Genomic DNA, 21,464 nt, shown 5'->3' on the forward strand with positions numbered 1-21,464 from the left:
TGAGCCTACACCTTGTTATAACCTGTAGAGGGATCACTCAGTCCCATTATATTTTGTGGATGGATGTCATGGTTTTTGATTTGAATAAGTCCACGGTTTATGGTATGTGAGCCACCTCCTGATGCGATGGCCTAGCGTGCTATATACCATGACGCCTTTGATTGAGTAGTGATATTGATAGGTTTTTCGGTACCTTTCATTTGCATGTGCATTCATAGAATGTGTATATTCGTACCTTCGTGCTGAGTGTTGCATCGTTCACGCCCGTGTATTTTCATTGGACACCCATTCGACGGGAAGTTGAAGGTTTTCCAGGTTCGGGGCTCAGTGGGTAGTTTTGGTGACCGAAGAGTTGGGAACTCAGTTGGTGCCAGCAGTTAGGTTTGAGCCTTTTTGTACTTAGGATTTTGATTGGGTTGTATTATAATTTTGGGTTGCAGTTATTTATCGGTTGTATTTTGTCGGGTTAGCATTTGGTTTAAGTTTTCGCAGTTTTTTCTGATTATTGTTATTTAATTATTAATTGCATTCTTAAGGTTTACTAATTAGTGATTCTGGGATGGATCACTACAACATGTATCTCAATGCCCATTAATGACTAGCTAACGTTTTATGATATGTTCAAGTTATGTCACTGCATTAAGTTTCAAGGTTTATATACGAGTTATGTATGCATATTCTTGCTGATCTTTAGACTTACTATAACTGAATGTTGCAGGTAATGATACTCTAGATGAGTTTATCGACAACAAGTATGGAGTCGAACTTGAAGAGGAGCAATCGGTCGGCCGGACAGAAGATGCATGAGCGCGTTTTCGAGAGAAACGTTTTACTGTGCATGTTTTTATGTTATTTGAAAGAAAAACAAGTTTTACTTAATTTAATGTTGGTTTATGTTGGCATTGATGTCGATAATTATTTCACTATACTTGTGGGTGCACATTTTTCCCTTTCAAATATATATTTTATTTCCGCAAATTTTCCCAAAAGTTTAGAGTATGTATGTTAGTAGTGTCCTTGTGTTTTGGGACGTTACAGAAATAAGTTGAGATTCGAGAAGAGTCGGGATTTCGAGAATTTTTTCCACCCCTAAGATTCCTCATTAATGAATCCAGATATGGTTGAGTGCTGCTGAAGGACAAACCTCATCTGCCCTCATTTAATGTATCAGAACCCGTTTTGATTTGAGAAGTTAGAGGATAAAAGTATTATTTTTTTTAAAAAATATTTTTCTTAAAATTGTTGTGTTTGGTTACAAAAGCCATTTTTAAAAAGCACTTAAAAATTTAATTTTTTAAAAACTATAATTTCTAGTTTTTTTTTTGGGTTTTTGCTTCTAAATATTTAAAAATTTAAATAAAAATAGTTTTTTTAATATTTATCCAAACATCAAAATCGCTTATGTAATTTCTTAGTTTATGTATGAATATGCCTCTTATAAAGTAATATGATTATGCAACAAAATTATATTTCCAATGAAAAATGATATTTGTTCATAAACTATATATATTTATATTATTATTATTTACAATCTTAGAATAATATCTTTTTCTAAAAAAATTATAATTTTATAATTTTTAATTAAATTTTAATTTTAACATGTTTAAATATATAAGATGTCAGTTGTTTCCCAACTAAACAAAATATATCCATGTTTGAAACAATTTTTTTAAAAGGAAAAAAAACTTTCTAGAATTTATTATTTACTGAAAAAAATATCATTTCAAAAATCAAAATAGGAAAATTAAAGATTTAAAATAATTGTGACATAAAATTTATTTTAAAATATTATATATTCGACATATTTCAATTTTTATAAAAAATAAAATCAAAATAAAAAAATATGCTTAGTATACTAAGTGATCTAGATCAAATCAAAATGCAACAACCAAAATACAAATTTAAATTTGTTCAAAAAATAAATTAAAATTTATGTGGCATAAAAAATTATCATGTATTTTAAATTATTATAGTTAAATAATGAAGTTATTAGATAAAAAGAAATACAATTAAATGTCATGGTTAATTATGATAGTAGTTAATGTAAAAAAGGAATGGATGGTGTGTTTTGAAAATCAACTAAAAATTAGGAGGTCAACAACTAGATAAAATAATAAGTTGGAGGGTGGGAGGGCAAATAACAATCCCCGATTAAATATCGATCATTCATCAAATCCATAGAGTATATATACATCCTTGTATCAACCTTCGGAATCTGTGCAATGGATGCGGAGACGCCATTGTTGTCGAGCATGCAAGAACCCGCAGAAACGTTGTTGAAGCAATCAAAAGAGTAGATATTCAATCAACACACTGCGATGTGATTTCTTGTCCAAATTGCCCCCACAAGGTCAAGTCGGGCCTTGATCCTGATTCATCGACTTCTCCAAAACACCCGCCTTAGCTCAAGGTACCCACAATCAAAGAAAATTATTTCTTTCTTTGTGGGTTCTTTTGAATTCGTTGAAAAATGGGAATTCTTTCTGTCTGAGATAAATTTGAGCTACATAGCCGGTAAGTTTTCCGCTGGGAAATTGAGAGTTCAACCAGTAGGCATTATCATCTTAATTTGCTGCTATAATGGTCGATCGACTCTTGGTGGGTATATACAGAGGTGTTCTTTTAAGCATTTATGGCTTCATATTTGTGCAGAGGAACCTATATATATATATCGAGTGTTAAGCTTTTTCATAATTTTTTCAGGATTTCAGGTACTGATGCAGGCTTTAGAACAGCTGATTCAAGACAAGCCTACAGAAAAGATGAGTTCAAATCAACTGGTCTGGCTGTATGTCATCATGATTACTGCTACTGGAGTTAATAGGGAGGATTGGTAATAGTAATATGGGTATCCAAATTAGTGAAATAGATAATAATGAAATCATATCCACCTATTTAATTTTGCTTTAAATAGGGTATCCAAATTGGTGAATGCTAATTGATATGCGACGACCTTGAAACATGAAAAGCATCTCATGAACCTTCGATTTTACTAAGTTACACTCAAGATCCATATATAAGGCATGTGTACTTGCAAATAATTGAGATCCCTTCATATAATTGAGATCCCTTGTGTGCGGCAAGTAGCAACCAGAACTTCAGATTTTTTCATTCCATCATTTTTTTTTATTATATATTATTTATGTTGATAACTAACGCTTATTTATTACATTGTATAAAAATTTATTTTAAGTAACATATTTGTCAGTTTATATTATTGGTGTATAAATTTGTAATAAGGTGCTACGTAGAACACATAAATTTCGTGAAAAATCCCGGTTTATTCCTAAATGTTTGGACATATTCTCGATTCACTCTTAAATATTTTTATGTTCTCGGTTTCGTCCCAAATATTTTCCAAAATTTCTCGGTTTAGTCCTAAATATTTTTACATTCTCGGTTTAATCTCAAATGTTTCTCAAAAGTTTCCGTTTCAGTCCTAAATATTTTTACGTTCTCGATTTCGTCCCAAATATTTCCCAAAAGTTCTTGGTTTGGTCCTTCCATCTACTCGTGGGTTAAAACTAACAGAATACATCCCCTGTCATTCACACGTTGTAAAAGCCCCCAAACCCCAAGATTGAAATCCCTGAATTTCGTTTCACTTGTTTTATAGTTTTGTTTCTCACTCTGTTCACAATTCTCTGTGTCATGGTTGTCTTTCTGGCTCCTTCTATACCGCAAATGGCTATCACATGGACATGGTCATCATTCAAAGAATTTCTTCCTCGACCTGTCTTTTAGATTCAAACTCCATAGATGGTTTGTCATAGATGGACACCATGGATGATGGAGGGGCGGGACAAGCATAAACGATGGAATTCCGGTCCATCTTTTCGGAGTTTTTCAATGCCATGTGCAATCTTCTTGGCATTCTTGGCCACCGATTACCGCAAGATTATACTCCAAATCTTAAGATCATCGTACCCTCGCAAGATCCCATGGCCTCCTCGAGCTTCAGAATTCCTTCATTTGACCAATCGACGACAGCATTCGTAGCTCTATCCGCACAAAGCCGAGCCTCTTCAAGCCTTTGATCCATATCATGCCTTTCTCTATCCAAATAACGGATTTTATCTTGCAGTCCTTGAATGTTGTCTTCGAGGGACCACCAATAACCAATATGGCACTTGACGGAAGGCCAAAGGCCATATGTAACCAAAGATTTTTCGACTTCTTTGAGAAAGAAACAAAACTATGAAACAAGCAAAACGAAAGTCAGAGATTTCAATATGGATTTTTGGGGATTTTAAAACGTGTGAATGACATGTGATGTATTATGTTAGTTTTAACCCACAAGTAGATGGAAGAATCAAATCAGAAACTTTTGAGAAACGTTTGGGACGAAAAAGGGAACGCAAAAACATTTAGGATTGAACTGGGAACTTTTGGAAAATATTTGAGATGAAATCGGGAACGTAAAAATATTTAAAACTGAACCGAGAACTTTTGGAAAATATTTGGGATGAAACCAGGAACGTCAAAACATTTAGGATTGAACGATTCACTAGTAGAAAATTTGCAATTTACTTCGCCAGTTTTTACTTCGGCGATCCATATTGCCGAAATAATACATATCTATTTACTGCGGTAATAAAATTAGTAAAGTAAAATGTATTTTAGACTTCATCAATTAGAAAACACGGGCTTCACTTAAATTTTTAAGTCACATTTTAGTTCGGTTTATGAATTTGACGAAGTGAAAAGGGAAAAAATAAAATTCTAATTTTTAATTGGTGAAGTAAAATGGGTAGGACCGGCTTTATTTTTTTCTCTCCCTCCATCGATAACTCTGTTCTCTTTGTAATGTGTATCTTCATTCTCTCGTTAGCTAGGGCTTTCTCTCAATCTCCATTCTCAATCTCTGCTTCCGCCTCTACGTCATCAATTCTACTTTATATGATCCTGAAACTCCCAGGTCCTCTCTGTATTTGGCGCTTCGTCGGAGGATCAAGCATGCCGCTGATAGGAGGTTTTTGGAGCACTCCAATATTCTGAAGAGAAGCAAGTCAGAGCAATCTTCACTGGTAAATCGGAGTGTATTTTATGAATTCTGCAGAATGGTAAGCAATCTTCACTTACCCTATCGATAATATTGAGATTTCGAGGTGTTTTGGTGTAAATCCAGCTTATTTTTGTGGCCAAATGCTTGTAGTTATCCTTTTCTCTTTGTACAGAGTCATCCAACTCATCTTGTGAGTTTTTGATCTGGCTTTCGACATTTTTTCCAAGAATTCGTTCTTGCGAGTTCTTCTGAATTGTTATTGCTTACATACAAGTCGTCAAAGATGGTGAGAACAAGGTGTTCAGTCCTGAGGAGATCAGTGCCATGGTTTTGACAAAGATGAATGAGATGGCGGAAGCTTATCTTGGCAAGAAAGTTAAGGATGATGTTATCACCGTACCTGGTAAGCTTTGGTCTTTGAAGTCTTGTAATGTTAGACGATGGATAACTAGGCATTGTGTCTTTACTGAAATTATTCTACCTTCTTGCAGCTTACTTTAATGATGCCCAGAGACAGGCATTAAAGATGCTGGAACGATTTCCAGATTGAATGTTTTAAGGATTATTAATGAACCAACAGCTGCAGCAATGACATATGGTTTGGGCCAGAAAGGTGAAGAAATATAGTTGTTATTCAAACCCTAATGTGAGTGCTGTTTTGTGTCTTTCTCTTTTGATTTATACAACTAGGTTGAAATATAAACTGAAGTCTCTTATAAACGCATGGTTTGGTTTACAAAAATACATAACATGAGTGATTTTTGAATTTATGTGTTTATATGTTGGAAATTTTGTTTTTAGTGTGAAAATACAACAATACATTTGAAAAAAAAAAATTCCCCTCCCTTCAAATTTTATATTTATGGGTTTATTTCTCTCTCAACTCGTGTTAATTCTATTTTCGTTTTTATGTATTTGCTGAATTTGTCTTGTTTAGAGTAAATATCGAATGTTGTAAATTTTATTGGTTCTTGACTAAATTTGGCAGCTTATAAACGCATGGTTTGGTTTACAAGAATACATAGCATGAGTGATTTTTGAATTTATGTGTTTATATGTTGGAAATTTTGTTTTTAGTGTGAAAATACAACAATACATTTGAAAAATAAATAAATTCCCCTCCCTTCAAATTTTATATTTATGGGTTTATTTCTCTCTCAACTCGTGTTAATTCTATTTCAGTTTTTATGTATTTGCTGAATTTGTCTTGTTTAGAGTAAACACCGAATGTTGTTAATTTATTGGTTCTTGACTAAATTTGACAACTTATGAATCATTGTCTGGTGGGTTAACACTTGTGGAGCAACACGCTCCTGTTATCAAGGTAGAGGCCTTTTGTTTTAGTTATGAATTAATATTGATACCATTTGATTTATTTAATCTTTAAATTTGATTAATCTATGCAAGTGGGTTGTTGATTAAGAATGATCTATTGCATTAATTCTGGAATTTTTTGGACATAACTGTATCCAATGACTTGTCCGACAGGGTTTGGTGATTGAGTACGCGAAGAACCTGGCAAGATTTGCTGCTTCTAATGGAAAGAAGCATGTTATCATACACTTCAACTTGGACTTTGGGAGGTGGAAAAGCATTGACATGTCAAGGTATATACTGTAATTCATTTTTTTCTTTAACATGGCGGTGGATCCTAGCTAGAAGTTAACTTTACAGTCCATAACCGATCTGTACTCTGTATTTTTGTCTTGATTATCTTGAATCATGTTAACTCTATTTTTTCTTGCTGAGGAAATGACCTTGAAAATGCTGTTAAACAAATGTAAATGGCAATGGCATGGTGAATTCCAGTGTTTTGAGAAACCATAGAACACATAGAGGATATATAGTTTTGTGATGGTCATAGTATTTTCGGTGTAACTTAGATAAAATTTATGTGAACAATTTGATGTATTATGTAGATATGATGTTTTGATTTTATTTAAACATGATGATCAAACTTGAAAGAGGACGGCGAGACTCAAAAACTATTGAAACTATTTAACAAAATGTATAGTATTTAAAAATTTTAGCTAAAAGTTTTGTGTTCAGCCTTGATTTATTAAATGACGCAATATTATGTATTCAAAGATGCTGAGTTGGAAATAAGATCAGCTTCATTATTTTAAAGTTCAAATTTCAGGAGGACCCACCTTTTAATGATTTACTGCAAGTGAAGTCATGGTTGGTTTACCTGCTTCATAACCTATTCATGTGGCTATGATGGATCTTTAGATTACATAATTTCCATAAAATTTGGTTTATGTTCCAGCTTTTCCTTTGTAATTGAATTTTACATCATGTCTATGAAATATTGATTTGTAGGCCAAAAAGTTCAGCATGTACTGTTTCTGATTAAAACTTGGTGATACCTAGAATTGCATAAATATGTGATGTTGCTCAACAAAACAATGATGCACAGAATTTTGAATAATAATTAGTTTCATGAACCTTCATAACCTAATTGAAATTTATATATGTGTCGGGAGTCTCTATTTTGTGATATATGTCTTTAAATTTTGGGGGAAGTAACTCTGGATCTGCTGGATTGATTAGGAACTTGATCTGAATGTCAGCACTTGTATCCACTCTCTATTTTCCTTATGTGTTTCGAAGCACTTCTATTGTAGTAAGAATTAAAGATTATCGATGGGACTTTAGCATGTGTTGTGTCTAGTCTTTCTTGAGTTGTCTCTAGTAAGAATGCAAGATTATTTGTTGTTCTAGAAATTTGCTCTTTTAAATTTAGAGTGGTATATTTGTCGTTATGTTTTTGGACTGGAATTGAATTCACATTTTTCATTTTCTTTGGTTTGAATATAGAATTGGTATTTGAAAATGGATGTGCAAGCGACGAGGAAAGCCTTGTTTCGAGCCAAACTGAATGCACAGAAGCAAGAGAGCAGGAGAAACAGAGCATTGATTCTCCTCTCATTAGGTAATTGTTGTGAAAATTGCTCGCAAGCGTACGAGTGTTAAGTTTTAATATAGTGATAAAATCAGATATCGATCCCACAGGGAGTAAAATGAAAATATTCAGTGATTGTAATTAAAATAGTTCAAACTTTATATAAAAAATTAATATTTGAGAATTTTTCAGAATAAAATAATCAATGATTTTTTAATAGCACGCGCACAACTTTCAGATAAAAATCAATCAGAGAAAAAATGGTCTAGAGGTTCAGATTTCACCTGGTTTCAACAACAATCAATTCTAATTAATTAATCTTCATGAATTCCAGTCAATTAATAGCCAAGAACACTTAAGTTTATTATTTCCCTCTCCCGAGCAACAAATAATTTTTATCAACTACAATTCAATTTCAATATCCCTATTAAGAATTTATCGCAGTGATCTATCACAAAACAATGTTCTTTTCAAAAGCTCTGTTAAAATTATACACTCTTCCGAGCTATATAAATAATTAACAGTGTATTTTCTAATGGTCCTATTCAAAATCTCCTCTCCCGAGTGCCAGATTTCAAATAAATATAACAAATCAATTATTGATCAGATAATTGAAAAGACAATCAATTCTAGAAAAAAACAATTAATCTAGAAGAAACTCAATTCAATAAAATCAAAAATTTATGAAAGCGTCTACACCAGGTTCTATCCGACCTCTAGACTCTAAAAAATTAGTTCATAATAAAATTCTAAATAAAACAAAACATGTTCAGAAAATTTAACATAAATTCAGAATTAAATAAAAAGTAAGAAACAAATCCGTCGATGCGACGCCGTGTCCGAACTATCGATCTCCGTATTTGTTCTTCAAGTTAAGCTCCAGAATTTCCTTTAGAAATTTCACACGTTCAAACCCAGAAATCTCTTCTCTGATATATCGTATAATTATTGTGGCGGCTCTCTCCTCTCAAGTCTGATAAAAATCCCTTTTATAACGTACACAAAAGCCCACAAAATCAAGCCCATAAAAATTGCCCGAAATAATTAAAATCTAAGATTACGATCGGGGCAGGCACTCCAAGGACACCGCGCGAGCGCGCTTTTATCTCGCAAATCAATCTTCCACTCTTCTCCAGAGAACAAGCGCGATAGCTCTTCTCTCAGCGCTAAGCTTTAGCGCCAACAAGAGGCCCAATTTGAAAGCCCAATATAGTTTCGATTATTTTCTTCTGACTTCTCTTCTTTTCTTTTCCTTTATTCTTTTTAATTTCTTTCTCCATTTTCTCTTTAACTCTCATTTTTCTTTTCTTCTTCACAATAAATTCAATACTTCACTGTAAGCACAAAAACAACAAAACACAGCATAAATCTGCTCGAAACAAACATTTAACAATTAAAATCATATATAAATTAAGTGTATAAAATACACTTATCAGTAATGCAAATTTCCTGGCAACATATATAATTCCATTGTTAAAGTTGCAGTAATTTTGCCTGTTCAAAACTTACTAATCTGGATTCACAATATGGGTTATGTAAGTGGCGTTTTTCTGTTAGCTTCACAGGAGGTGACACCGGCATTGCGATTTCAAAGAAAGCCGGAATGGTTCCTTTGCAGATGGAGCTAGGCTGAAAAGATGCTTGCATTGTGCTTGAGGATGCTGATGTAGATTTGGTTGCTGCTAACATTGTAAAAGGAGGCTTCTCTTATAGGTATAATAATGAAATAAACTTTCTGCCATTAAGATTTATTAAAAAAATGTAATTTTCTCTCTGTTTTTTTTTTTTTGAGTGGATTTATGTTAAGTTATTTTTTTGAGTGAATTTTTGTTAAGTTCTCTCTTACAGGCTAACTTGGAAAGTGGTGGATCCGATATGACTTATTTATGTTTGAGTATAAATTGGAAGCAATGACATTTGTGATCTTATTCTGACAGTTTCTATAAGGCCCTGAAATTAATTACTTTTCGTGATTATTGGAATTGATTATTATTTATTTTGGAGATTCTTGAGCCGGGATTGAATCGAATTAAATTGGGAGTTTTAGGGACTGGAATGCAAAATTGGATTTATTTATATTATAAGATGCAAGTTGGCCAATCATTCACCATCTCCTTCCTCCCTACCCTCCCTCTCTCGATCTCTCTATCTTCTCCCGGAAGTCATAGCCAACGATTCCTCAAGCTTTTCTTCCGTCTGATTCGCACGATCCGACCGTCAGATTTTGATTCCGAGTTGAGTTTCATGATCACTGCAACGAGGGCTTCGTTCTGACGTAAGTTTTGCTACGATTTTCGAACTTTGATTTTTGTTGGGTTGTCATAATTTGATAATCTTCGAGTATGTTGTTATTGAGTTATCTTAGATCGTGTATTCGAATTCGATTTGAAAAAAGAACGAAGTTTGGATTTTATATGATTTTTGAGGCATATTTCGAAAATGGGGTGTTGGATTTTGGTTGGATTTTGATTGATTTGTTGGTTGAGAAGTTAATATGGATGGTATAGCATGGTTTGATGATGTTGATGATTTTGGTTTGATCGATTTTAGCCGTTATGCCGTCGAAATCGAGTTTTGGTTTATCGGTTGTTTGTTTGGTTCAATTCCGGGTTTGTTTGAGTTGTTGGATTGACACCGAATCCGTATAATCTTCATTTTCATATTTGGATTGGAGTTTCGGGTTTGGATCGAACTTGGGAGTTGATCGAATTGAGAATCGAAGACGGTATATTGATTGAGTTTTCCTTGTTTCGCTTTATTGTGATTCGATTGATTATTTATTTGATTTCGTTGTTATTTTCAGATTTGAATCCTCGACGGACTTGAAAGATAAAAGATGACATTGATTCGAATGGGGTTGAATACTCGAGTTCGATTGATTCTCGAGCCCCGAAAATCACATACTTCATGTTTATTTGCTTGTGTGAATTTGATTGATCAGTTTATTTACACTTGCATCCATATTGAACCGATTTCTCGATTCGTTTTGAAATTAAACGATTTAGGGAGCTATATTGAAGTGGTCTTGGATTTCAAGTTTTTCCAAGTGCCAGAATACTTCTTATAGTTGCTCTGAAGTCTAGGGGTTGAGTTGAACGACTCCACCCCGAATGGGTGTGTCGGTGAGTTGTTGTGAAGACTTGGCCCCGGGATCCCAACAAAATACCGATTGATATTCCGATTATCTGATTTGATAGTCCCGAGTTTTGAAGTCATGCACACATTCATTCTCATTTTGATTTGTTATTGATTATTGCATTTCAATCTGAGGTGTTTATCTGTTATTGCATGCCTGTCTCTTTTACTTAGAAATTATATTTCTAACCGGTTTATCCGGCTGTTGTCTTTGTTTGTATGTGTACTTGGCAACAGGAGGATCAGGAGTTGGACCGAGTCGTCTTGGTTAGCTTGTGGTGAGATTGATAGAAGTGAGACTCCGTGTCGTAAGGTCGAGCCCGTTGAACTTGTATTAGTTTTGTTGAGTCTTTTGAACTATATTCTAGAACTCGACTTTTGGTTGTATTTGTTGGGCAGAACTTAGAACCCGTTGTATGCTCTATATATCGTTTTATATGCGTGCTTGAGTTTGGTTTTGAATCGGGCTACCTTTGGAGCGTTTTTGGTTTAGCCCTGAACCCTGCTGCCCTTTTGGCCTGCGCGCAAGCGAGGCTCGCCCTCGCGCGCGCGCGAGAAGGCTTGGGGTGCTCAAGTTTGGTTGCCCGCGCGCGCGCGAGCCTAGCACCTCGCGCGGGCGTGAGTTTTGTTGAGGGCTCGGGAAGTTTTGCCCGCGCGCGCACGAGCTCTCCCCTCGCGCGAGCGCGAGCCTTTCCGCGAGCCCTCTGGCCGCGTAGCCTGCGCGCGCACGAGATGATGATCTCGCGCGGGCGCAAGGCTCTTTAAAAAAAAAAAAATTGATTCGTTTTTTCGCGGCTATTCGTGTTTGATTTTGATTAATTATTCGAGTTTAGAAGTTTAGAAACGGGGTCTCATATTAAGTGGTATCAGAGCGATAAGATTCTTGGATTTGAACTAGAGTGAGCGGGGTAGATCGAGTCCGCATGAATTGAATTCTCGCATGTGATTGATTTATTTAAATGATTATTTTAAATACGTGCGAGCATGCTTTATTGATTCTTGAATTAATTGAATTACATGATTTGCGATTTAATTTATAAAGCATGAATTACGTGATATATATCTGTAAATGTGCTATTATCTGTCATTGGATATCTTTGAGATTCATGAGTACTCAGAGCAGAGTTTGGACACCGAGGTTTTGAGATTGAGATTGAGTTTGAGATATTTTGTCCTAACTTTTGATATCAGATGACACCTCGTCGATCTTTGAGAAGGAATCCACCACCTTTGACTCCTCCTTCTACTGAGAATCCCCCGCCAGTTATAACTCCTCCGAATGATCAGGATAGTACTGGAGTGGATCAGTTTGATGCAACTGCGACCCCGATGGAGACTCTATTGAAGAGATTTCGATATTTTTAACCGCCTACCTTGACTGGCACCGAGAACTCCATTGATTGTGAGAGTTGGTTAGAGGACATCGATCAGCTCTTTGATTCTCTCGACTATACCGATGACCGCAGAATCAGGTTAGTCATTCACCAGCTTCAGGGTGTTGCCAAGAATTTGTGGACCACAACCAAGAGGGCAAATGAGAATCGAGGCACCATTGTTACTTGGAATTTATTCAAGACTGAGTTCTACAAGCGGTTCTTTTCTGTCTCGTATCGTAAGGAAAAGGGTGCCGAATTTGCGAATTTGAAGCAAGGAAATCTGAGTATCGAGGAGTACGTGAGCAAGTTTGACAGTCTCTTGAGGTTTGCACCTCACATTGCAGATCACGAGGAAGCCAAAGCCGATCATTTCATCAATGGCTTGAATCCTGAGATCTTTACCTTGGTCAATATCGGGAGACCCAACAACTTTGCAGATGCTATGGATCAGGCAAAGGGAGCCGAAGCGGGACTTTTGATGCAACGAGGAAATCAGATAGCTCCTCAGCAGCAGCAGATATCTTTTCAGAATCAGCCTGTTCAGTTTCAGCCTCAGCAATCCCAGTATCAGTACCAACCTTCTCAGTATTCGAATCAGTCTCAGAGGGTTGAGGGAGGCAACAGTGGCAGAAACAGGCAAGATCAGTATAGACCGAAAAGGAAACAGTTCAAGAAGTCTGGGAGCAGTTCATCGAGCTCCAGTGGCTCTAGGCAGTTCAGTTCCGGACAGAATTCTGGGTTTTCAGGAGCATCGTGTAGCAAGTGTGGAGGACGTCACCCAAGTGATCAGTGTCGAGACGTGTTTGGTAGTTGCAATATCTGCCAGCAGCCGGGTCACTTTGTTAGAGTCTGTCCTCAGCGAGGATCCGATAGAGCTCAGAGTGGCAGTTCTTCTAGACCGCCAGCTCAGCCAGAGAGATCAGCTTCTGCATTCCATTCTTTTTAGCCACAGCAGCAGTCTCATCGGGGAGGTAACCAGAATCAGAACCAACCTCCTCGACAGCAGGCGAGGGTGTTTGCCTTGACAAAGGATCAGGCCAATGCAGCTCCGAATGACGTGATAGCAGGTAACTATTCGATCTTTGGTTATCCTGCATTTGTTTTGATTGATACAGGTGCTTCTCACTGTTTTATTTCTGAAAGATTTGTCGTGATGCATGATTTATTTGCTGAGCCATTATCTGATGTCGTTTCTATCACTTCACCTTTGGTGGAGGAATTATTTCGGTGAGAATGGTCCGAAACTGTGTGTTAGAATCCGAGGGGAATTCAATTGAGATTGACTGCATTGTACTTGGATTATCTGATTTTGACTGTATTGTCGGGATTGATGCTCTGACCAAGTATAGGGCAACAGTAGATTGCTTTCAGAAAGTGGTTCGTTTCAGACCTGAGATGGCAGATGATTGGAAGTTTTTCGGTAAAGGTTTTCGATCTAGGATTCCTTTGATTTCTGTGTTGTCCATGTCTCGTTTGCTTCGAGAGGAGCAGAAGGATTCCTGATTTATGCAGTAGATGTGCAAAGGTCTAGTTCTGAGTTGACTGAGATACCGGTGGTTAGCGAGTTTCCGGATGTTTTTCCAAACGAGATTCCTGGTTTGCCGCCGATTCGAGAGATCGAATTCATCATCGAACTTGCACCAGGTACTCAGCCCATTTCGAAAGCACCTTATCGAATGGCTCCGTTAGAATTGAAGGAGTTGAAGGAGCAATTAGAAGATTTGATTGCCAAGGGATACATCCGACCTAGCGTATCACCTTGGGGTGCTCCAGTGCTCTTTGTGAGGAAGAAAGACGGTTCTATGCGACTCTGCATCGACTATCGCCAGTTGAATCAAGCGACGGTCAAGAACAAGTATCCTCTACCTAGGATCGACGATCTTTTTGATCAACTGCAAGGTTCTTCAGTGTATTCGAAGATAGATCTGAGATCAGGGTATCATCAGCTGAGAGTTCGCGACGAAGATGTGACTAAGACAGCTTTCAGAACCAGATATGGGCATTTTGAGTTCGTAGTCATGCCGTTTGGTTTGACAAATGCTCCAGCGGTTTTTATGGATCTGATGAATCGTATCTTTCAGCGGTATTTGGATGAGTTCGTCATTATCTTTATTGACGATATTTTGATCTATTCGAAGAATCTTTCAGATCATGCAGAGCATTTGAGGATTGTATTGCAGGTTTTGCAAGCCGAACAGTTGTATGCTAAGCTATCAAAGTGCGAGTTTTGGTTGGACCGAGTTATTTTTCTAGGCCACATTGTATCAGGAGATGGAATTTCTGTTGACCCCAGTAAGATCGAGGCAGTTATGAATTGGCCGAGACCGACATCAGTGCCAGAAATCCGAAGCTTCATGGGTTTGGCGGGGTATTATCAACGATTTATCGAGGGATTTTCTTCCATTGCAAAGCCGATTATCCAGTTGACCCAGAGGAATGCACCGTTTGTTTGGTCCGAGGAGTGCGAGGCCAGATTCATTGAACTGAAGAAGAGATTGACCAGCGCTCCGATCTTGTCTATTTCATCAGGTTTGGGAGGTTATTCCATTTACTGTGATGCTTATCACCGTGGTCTTGGATGCATTCTTATTCAGAGGAAGCATGTCATAGCTTATGCTTCGAGGCAACTGAAGCCGCACGAGACTCGTTATCCGATCCATGACCTTGAGCTTGCGGCGATTGTGTTTGCTTTGAAGACCTGGCGCCATTATCTTTATGGCGAGTCGTTTGAAATATTTTCGGACCATAAGAGCCTGAAGTACTTGTTTTCCCAGTCTGAGCTTAACATGAGACAGAGGAGATGGATGGATTTGCTTAAGGACTTCGACTGTAAGATCAAGTATTACCCTGGAAAGTCGAATGCAGCTGCAGAAGCTCTTAGTCGGAAGCTTTGTTCATTATCTCTTTCTACGATTGGTGTCTCTCAATTGATTGAAGACTGTTGTACTTCTGGTTTGGAGTTTGAGACCGATAGAAGATCCATCAGAGTATTTGCGATTCAGGCAGAGCCAGAGTTGTTTCAGTCGATCAGAGAGGCTCAGAAATCCGATCCGAGAAGTCGGAGTTTGATTGAGAAGGTTAGATCAGGTCATCAGTCAGAGTTTCAGGTCAGGGATTATATGCTATTCGTGAATAACCGTATTGTTGTGCCCGATGTTTCTGAGTTGAGACAGCATATTCTTCGAGAGGCGCATTGCAGTTGGTTCAGTGTTCATTCAGGAGGCCGGAAGATGTATAACGACTTGAAGACTCAGTTCTGATGGAAGCAGTTGAAAGGAGATATCACGAGGTTTGTATCCCGTTGTCTGAATTGTCAACTAGTGAAAGCCGAGAGGAAGAAACCAGGTGGATTATTGCACAGTTTACCTGTCCCGGAATGGAAGTGGGATCATATCTCTATGGATTTTGTCACGAAGCTATCGCGTTCAGTCAGAGGTTGTGATGTGATAAGTGCATTTTATGCACTTAATTTATATATGATTTGACTTGGATTTTGTGATGTATCGAGTGAATATTATGCGTATTTGTTGTTGTTTTTGTGAGTTGCAAGGATTTGAAGAAAAGTAGCAAGAAGAAGCGGAAAGCAGAATTACAGGACAGCAAACTTCAGAAAATTACTGGAAATGTTACAGAAATCTAAATCCGATCTGCACCGTTCAAATTAAATTTTAGGATGTTTTAAAGTTGCTGTCAAAATTTCAGCTCGATCCGACGTCTAGAACTTAAGTTATGATTTTTACAAAAATGCTGCGCATATGGTGAAATGGAAGAACAAGTAGCGCCCCAGCTCTAGTTTTCCAGCGCTCCAGCGCCCGTAAATTCATGTCCAGAGCGCCCCAGCGCCGTCTTTTGAGCGCTCCAGCGCTATACATCCGTCATTGAAAAATAAAATACGAAACTTGAGCGCCCCAGCACCGAATTAGTAGCGCTCCAGCGCTGCGCAGTCTCCAAAAATATGGAAAGTCTTTAATCAAATTTAAAAGGGTTTTGATAGCTTATTTTTTAGGGATACGAGGGTTTAGAGAGTATTCAGAGTTTTTGAAGGCTAGAGACGGCTAAAGACCAAGGAAAAGAGAGAAGAAGCATTCTTGGCACGAAGACGGACGAAGCGACTACCGGAGACGGAGTGATATGAATTCTTAATGTATGAAAGGCAAACACGACTATATTAAAATCGTACCCTCAATCCAATAACAAAAGAAATCAAGAAATTGTCCGATCTTGAAAACAAGTAAAAAGTTTTGGATTAACCACCTCTAGCTTACAACGAAACTAGCAACAGTAATCACGAAGAAAACAATTGATCACAACAGGACCTTCAGAAAACCTGTTTCTGACAACCCACGAGGATAATCAATCGACAAACGCCACAAAGTTGAAAACTTTGATAAGTTTGATTTTTGGGTAAGCAAAAGCTTAATAAAATTCTAGAGAGAATTTTGTATTGAATAATCAATAATCTGAAATCTTAATTGTTCTCTTTAATAATGAATGTATATGTTGTATTTATAATACAACTACAAAATAATAAAAGATATCGCAAAATAATTCAAAATATAGCTAAAGATATCAAAGATATCTCCTACAAGTTTCCTAGTAGAAATAAAACTCTCAAAAATAGAAAAGAATATCATAAATACTCATAAATTCGAAAATACACACTACACGCCGTACTGTGTGTAAGTGCGGTAGCGCTGGAGCGCTAGGACGTCAGCGCTGGAGCGCTCCGTACAGAGCTGGAGCTCCGATGGACTAGCGCTGGGGCGCTTCAAAATACGAAGGTTTGGCGCTGGAGCGCCTCTTTTGAAGCGCTGGAGCGCTGTCCTGTCGTGAAAATCCTTCATTTTCTTGATCTTTTTGGCCTTCAATAGCATTATAACATCTTCCAAATTGATCTTCAAGTACTCCAACTTGATTGCCATGAATTCCAAACCCTTCAACTCTCGAATGTAAATCATGGAGCAAATCTTGGAACAATATGAATCTTTGAGCGCCTTCTAGATTCATATCAGACTTCCCTTCTTCAAAAAGATTTGTCCTCAAATCTTGCCCTTTATCTACAAAAACCACGCAAGAATTAGAAACTTTAAAATTATTTTTCACATGCATTAATGTACCTTGCATACTCATAACCATATCAAATAACACAAAATTCTTCATGCTTAAAATAAACACCCTATAACCACTAACACACATAAACATAATTAAAATTCCATTAAGTAGGACAAATATAAAATTCCTCCCTTTCTTAGTCCTAGTTAACCCCAATACAAAGTTCATAGTTAAGTACAACCATTGAGTTCTATAAATAAGAAACACTTCACATGCAATATGACACTTACAACTCCACTCGACATATCTCTTCATGTGTAACCATAACAAATATTCATGCAACTTATTCATCAACTTTATACTACATGCTCCCACAACAAGTAACTTATTCAATGACGACGATGGAATAAAAGTTCTATTCATCTTAAACAAACACTTATTGCTCACATAGAATTTCTGAAGAGTTTCATGCAAACATAACTCAAACACATCTTTCAAAACATTATCCAATGCATATAACTCATTAAAATTCTCAATCCATAAAAACTTTGTAACCAAAATAGATAAGAACTCATACCTTGGTGATAGTGTAGTAACTACCACATATTTCTTACCTTGTTGGTATGTAATCAACGCTTCACCAACAACTCTAAATCCATGAGAACTTAAACCAAAATCAAAAAGTTCTCTTGCACGAAGTACACTCAACTTTCTATCATGATCACGAATAAAAAACTTCATATCCAACATGATTAACACAACTCTATAATGTTCAACATGCACTTTAAAAATTTTGCTATATACTAAGATAAAATCAAAGTATATCACAACAAAGTTACTCATAGATGCATGCAAAACACAACTCATCAATCCCATGAAAGTATTACGCACATTAACTAACTCAAAAGTTAATACTAACCACTCAAGCAAATATGACTTTCCACCTATGCTATTCATGCAACACTCGCACACAACAACATAAACCAAATCACTTAATCTCATAACATACAACGATTCAAACACCTTGAGATAAAAAAAGTGACTTCAACAAATCAATATGATCCAAATCAATCACTCTTGTAGTATGCAAAATTTCAAGAGACTTAAAATCACAATTTGAAATTAAAGCATATTTCATAGATATCATAGTCACAAATCTCTCAACAAAATCATTAAATCCCAACAATTGAGAATTGAGATCATACCTTTGAAAGTAGACATTTGATTGGTATTCAACATTTAAAGTTAAATCATACCTCTCGAATGGAACAACTATCAAATCCCTAACCTCTCCAAGGACGTGACCAACCTCATATGGAACCAACATGTGAAAACTTTTAGTATGACTTCTCCTTTGCTTCTTCATCAATGCATCACCAAAATCCTGCAAAGAAGAACAAACAATGCTCGGAATTGAACCGGCTAAATCATGACAATGAGATAAAACCTCTTTGTACAAAAGTACTTTAGGAATTTTATTCATTTGAACAAAATTTTCATCCTCACAATTTTGGACCATAATATTTTTTTTTTCTTGGTCTCTTTCCTCTCTTTTCTTTCCTCTCTTTTTTTCTCTCAAAGGTCATCTCACTTTTTTGAACACTCATTTTTTCGGCCTCTTCTTTTTCTTTTTCCTTTTCAATGGCTATCTTACTTTTTTCATCACTCATTTTTTTAGCCATATCACTCAAATTTTCAAATCCTAATTGATCCTCAAGAAATTCTTTTGGATTCAATTGAATTGTAAAATTACAAGACTCGTCCAACAACAAATTACTAGTCTCACTATGAACATCAAAAAGACTCTCATCTACTACAAGAACATTAGATGAATCTTCAACACATACAAAATCATCTACCACTTCACATTCTCCAACACTTAAATCACTATCAACCACACCATGCACAATAGAAGATTTTTCATCAATCCATTCACCTTCCATCGCACAAATTTCGACACTCACATCATCAATCAATAAAGTTTCATCCTCAATTATCGACTCAACTTCAACTTTTGATTCAACCTCTACGACACCATCATTCACAATCATTATTTTTTTGTTAGGACACTAACTAGCAATATGACCAAGACCTTGACATCTAAAGCATTTAATATCCCTAGAACGATTATTGGGAGTTTCAAATTTACCTTGCACTCCTTTCTTTGGTATTTCTTGCTTGGTGTCAACTTTTGGTTTGGACACCGGCTTGAAATCCTCTCGTTTGCCAACGTTTGGACGCCAAGGTGTAGTAGTTCCTCCCCCCGAGGACACTCGACCAATGCCTCTTATTTTAAGCTGTAGCTCCACTTTCATAGCTAATTGTACCATCTCTTCAAGATCCACACAATGTCGTAGCTCCACTTGGTCGTGAATATCTCTATTCAAACCACAAAAAAATCGAGCCACTATTGCCTCACTATCCTTCTCAATGTTAGCCCGGATCATAGTAATCTCCAACTCCTTGTAGTAGTCTTCTACACTTCTTGAGCCTTGCTTCAAATTCTGCAATCTCTTAAACATATCACGATAATAGTAATTAGGAACAAACCTTTTCTTCATTATTTGCTTCATCTCCTCCCATGTTTCAATAGGCCTCTCACGATTTCTCCTCCTATATGTAGTCAGTTGATCCCACCAAATTAGAGCATAATCCACAAACTCAACAACCGCTAACTTTATTTTTTTCGAATCGTTGTAGTTGTGGCAGTCAAACACCGACTCCACTCTCATCTCCCACTCCAAATAAGCCTCTGGATCAGATTTCCCATTAAACAATGGAATTTTCATCTTAATCCCATTAATATTCCCATCTTCTCTATCCCCTTCAGTATACCTCCTTCGCATTGCTCCTCTTCTATTTCTTCCATCCTCTTGACCTCGCCTATTCCTACCCGAATTCTCATCAAAACTCTCATCATCCTCACTAACTTCAAGTTTACTTATCCTTTCATGCATTGTTTCCAACTCCGCTCTCATTGCTTCCCTTATCATTGTACTCAAATCTTCCTTTGAAAAATTTTGACTATTTGAACTCATCGTACCTGCAAGAAAAAAGTTAGTAATAAAATTCCTCACACAAGTTCTCACAAGTCCCTCCAAACGAATTCACTCAATCACTCTTTTTTTTTTTCACTCAAAGTTTATGTAGGCTTTTGCTTGGTAAAAGTGAATCAAACTCTCAAGCTCACAACTTGTAGACACTTGAAGATTGACTCTCGAAGACTGACAAAAACAAGATGAATATATTTATGAACACTCGAATTTTGACTTGAACCCAAGGATGAACAATTGACAAAAAGTTATCTTGCTTCTTCAATATTTCTCTTTTTTTTTTTTGTTTTTTTGAAGCTTTCGATCCTTTTTATTTTTTTTTTGATCGATTTTTTTTTTATAACTTGTAGCACAAGACACGAGACTTGGATAACAAGTTTGAAAGAAACTACACAAAAATTCGACGAAGGAAATATTCCAACGAAGAACGATGAAGAACGGGTAAGAAGAACGCGAAGAACAGAGATAGATGAAGATAGTACTTACTTGATTCAAAACCTTTGCTTTGATACCAAATGATATGAATTCTTAATGTATGGAAGGCAAACACGACTATATTAAAATCGTACCCTCAATCCAATAACAAAAGAAATCAAGAAATTGCCCGATCTTGAAAACAAGTAAAAAGTTTTGGATTAACCACCTCTAGCTTACAACGAAACTAGCAACAGTAATCACGAAGAAAACAATTGATCACAACGGGACCTTCAGAAAACCTGTTTCTGACAATCCACGAGGATAATCAATCGACAAACGCCACAAAGTTGAAAACTTTGATAAGTTTGATTTTTGGGTAAGCAAAAGCTTAATAAAATTCTAGAGAATTTTGTATTGAATAATCAATAATCTGAAATCTTAATTGTTCTCTTTAATAATGAATGTATATGTTGTATTTATAATACAACTACAAAATAATAAAAGATATAGCAAAATAATTC

At 36.4% G+C, this 21,464-nt stretch overlaps 1 protein-coding gene across 9 annotated transcripts; it reads left to right on the forward strand.

Annotated features, from left to right (window-relative positions):
* Positions 1-2,208: 2,208 nt before the first annotated feature.
* On the forward strand, positions 2,209-20,936 carry LOC140865316 (uncharacterized). Of its 9 annotated transcripts, XR_012144552.1 has the most exons (10): positions 2,209-2,614; positions 2,704-2,833; positions 4,919-5,063; positions 5,178-5,408; positions 5,497-5,618; positions 6,494-6,612; positions 7,826-7,940; positions 9,468-9,623; positions 9,958-10,185; positions 11,283-11,445. XR_012144552.1 is itself a non-coding variant. In XM_073269915.1 (6 exons), exons 4-6 carry the CDS (start codon positions 6,543-6,545, stop codon positions 9,541-9,543), a joined length of 261 nt encoding a protein of 86 aa, XP_073126016.1. In that variant the 5' UTR covers positions 2,209-2,514; positions 2,704-5,408; positions 5,497-5,618; positions 6,494-6,542; the 3' UTR covers positions 9,544-9,772. The 9 variants fall into 9 exon arrangements, 1 of the variants encoding a protein (XP_073126016.1); XR_012144556.1 differs by having other exon boundaries at positions 2,209-2,598; positions 2,704-2,788; positions 4,919-5,408; XR_012144555.1 differs by having other exon boundaries at positions 2,209-2,514; positions 2,704-2,788; positions 4,919-5,408.
* The last annotated feature ends 528 nt before the right edge of the window (positions 20,937-21,464 follow it).

The sequence above is a fragment of the Henckelia pumila genome, chromosome 4, assembly GCF_033568475.1.
Source record: "Henckelia pumila isolate YLH828 chromosome 4, ASM3356847v2, whole genome shotgun sequence".
Taxonomy (NCBI): Eukaryota; Viridiplantae; Streptophyta; class Magnoliopsida; order Lamiales; family Gesneriaceae; genus Henckelia; species Henckelia pumila.

Coding starts and splice junctions, on each gene's coding strand:
- LOC140865316 (XM_073269915.1), top strand. CDS start 6,543: ATGGAAAGAAGCATGTTATCATACACTTCAACTTGGACTTTGGGAGGT. Junction 6,613..7,825: donor AAAAGCATTGACATGTCAAG/GTATATACTGTA, acceptor GTTTGAATATAG/AATTGGTATTTGAAAATGGA. Junction 7,941..9,467: donor ATTGATTCTCCTCTCATTAG/GTAATTGTTGTG, acceptor TTTTTCTGTTAG/CTTCACAGGAGGTGACACCG.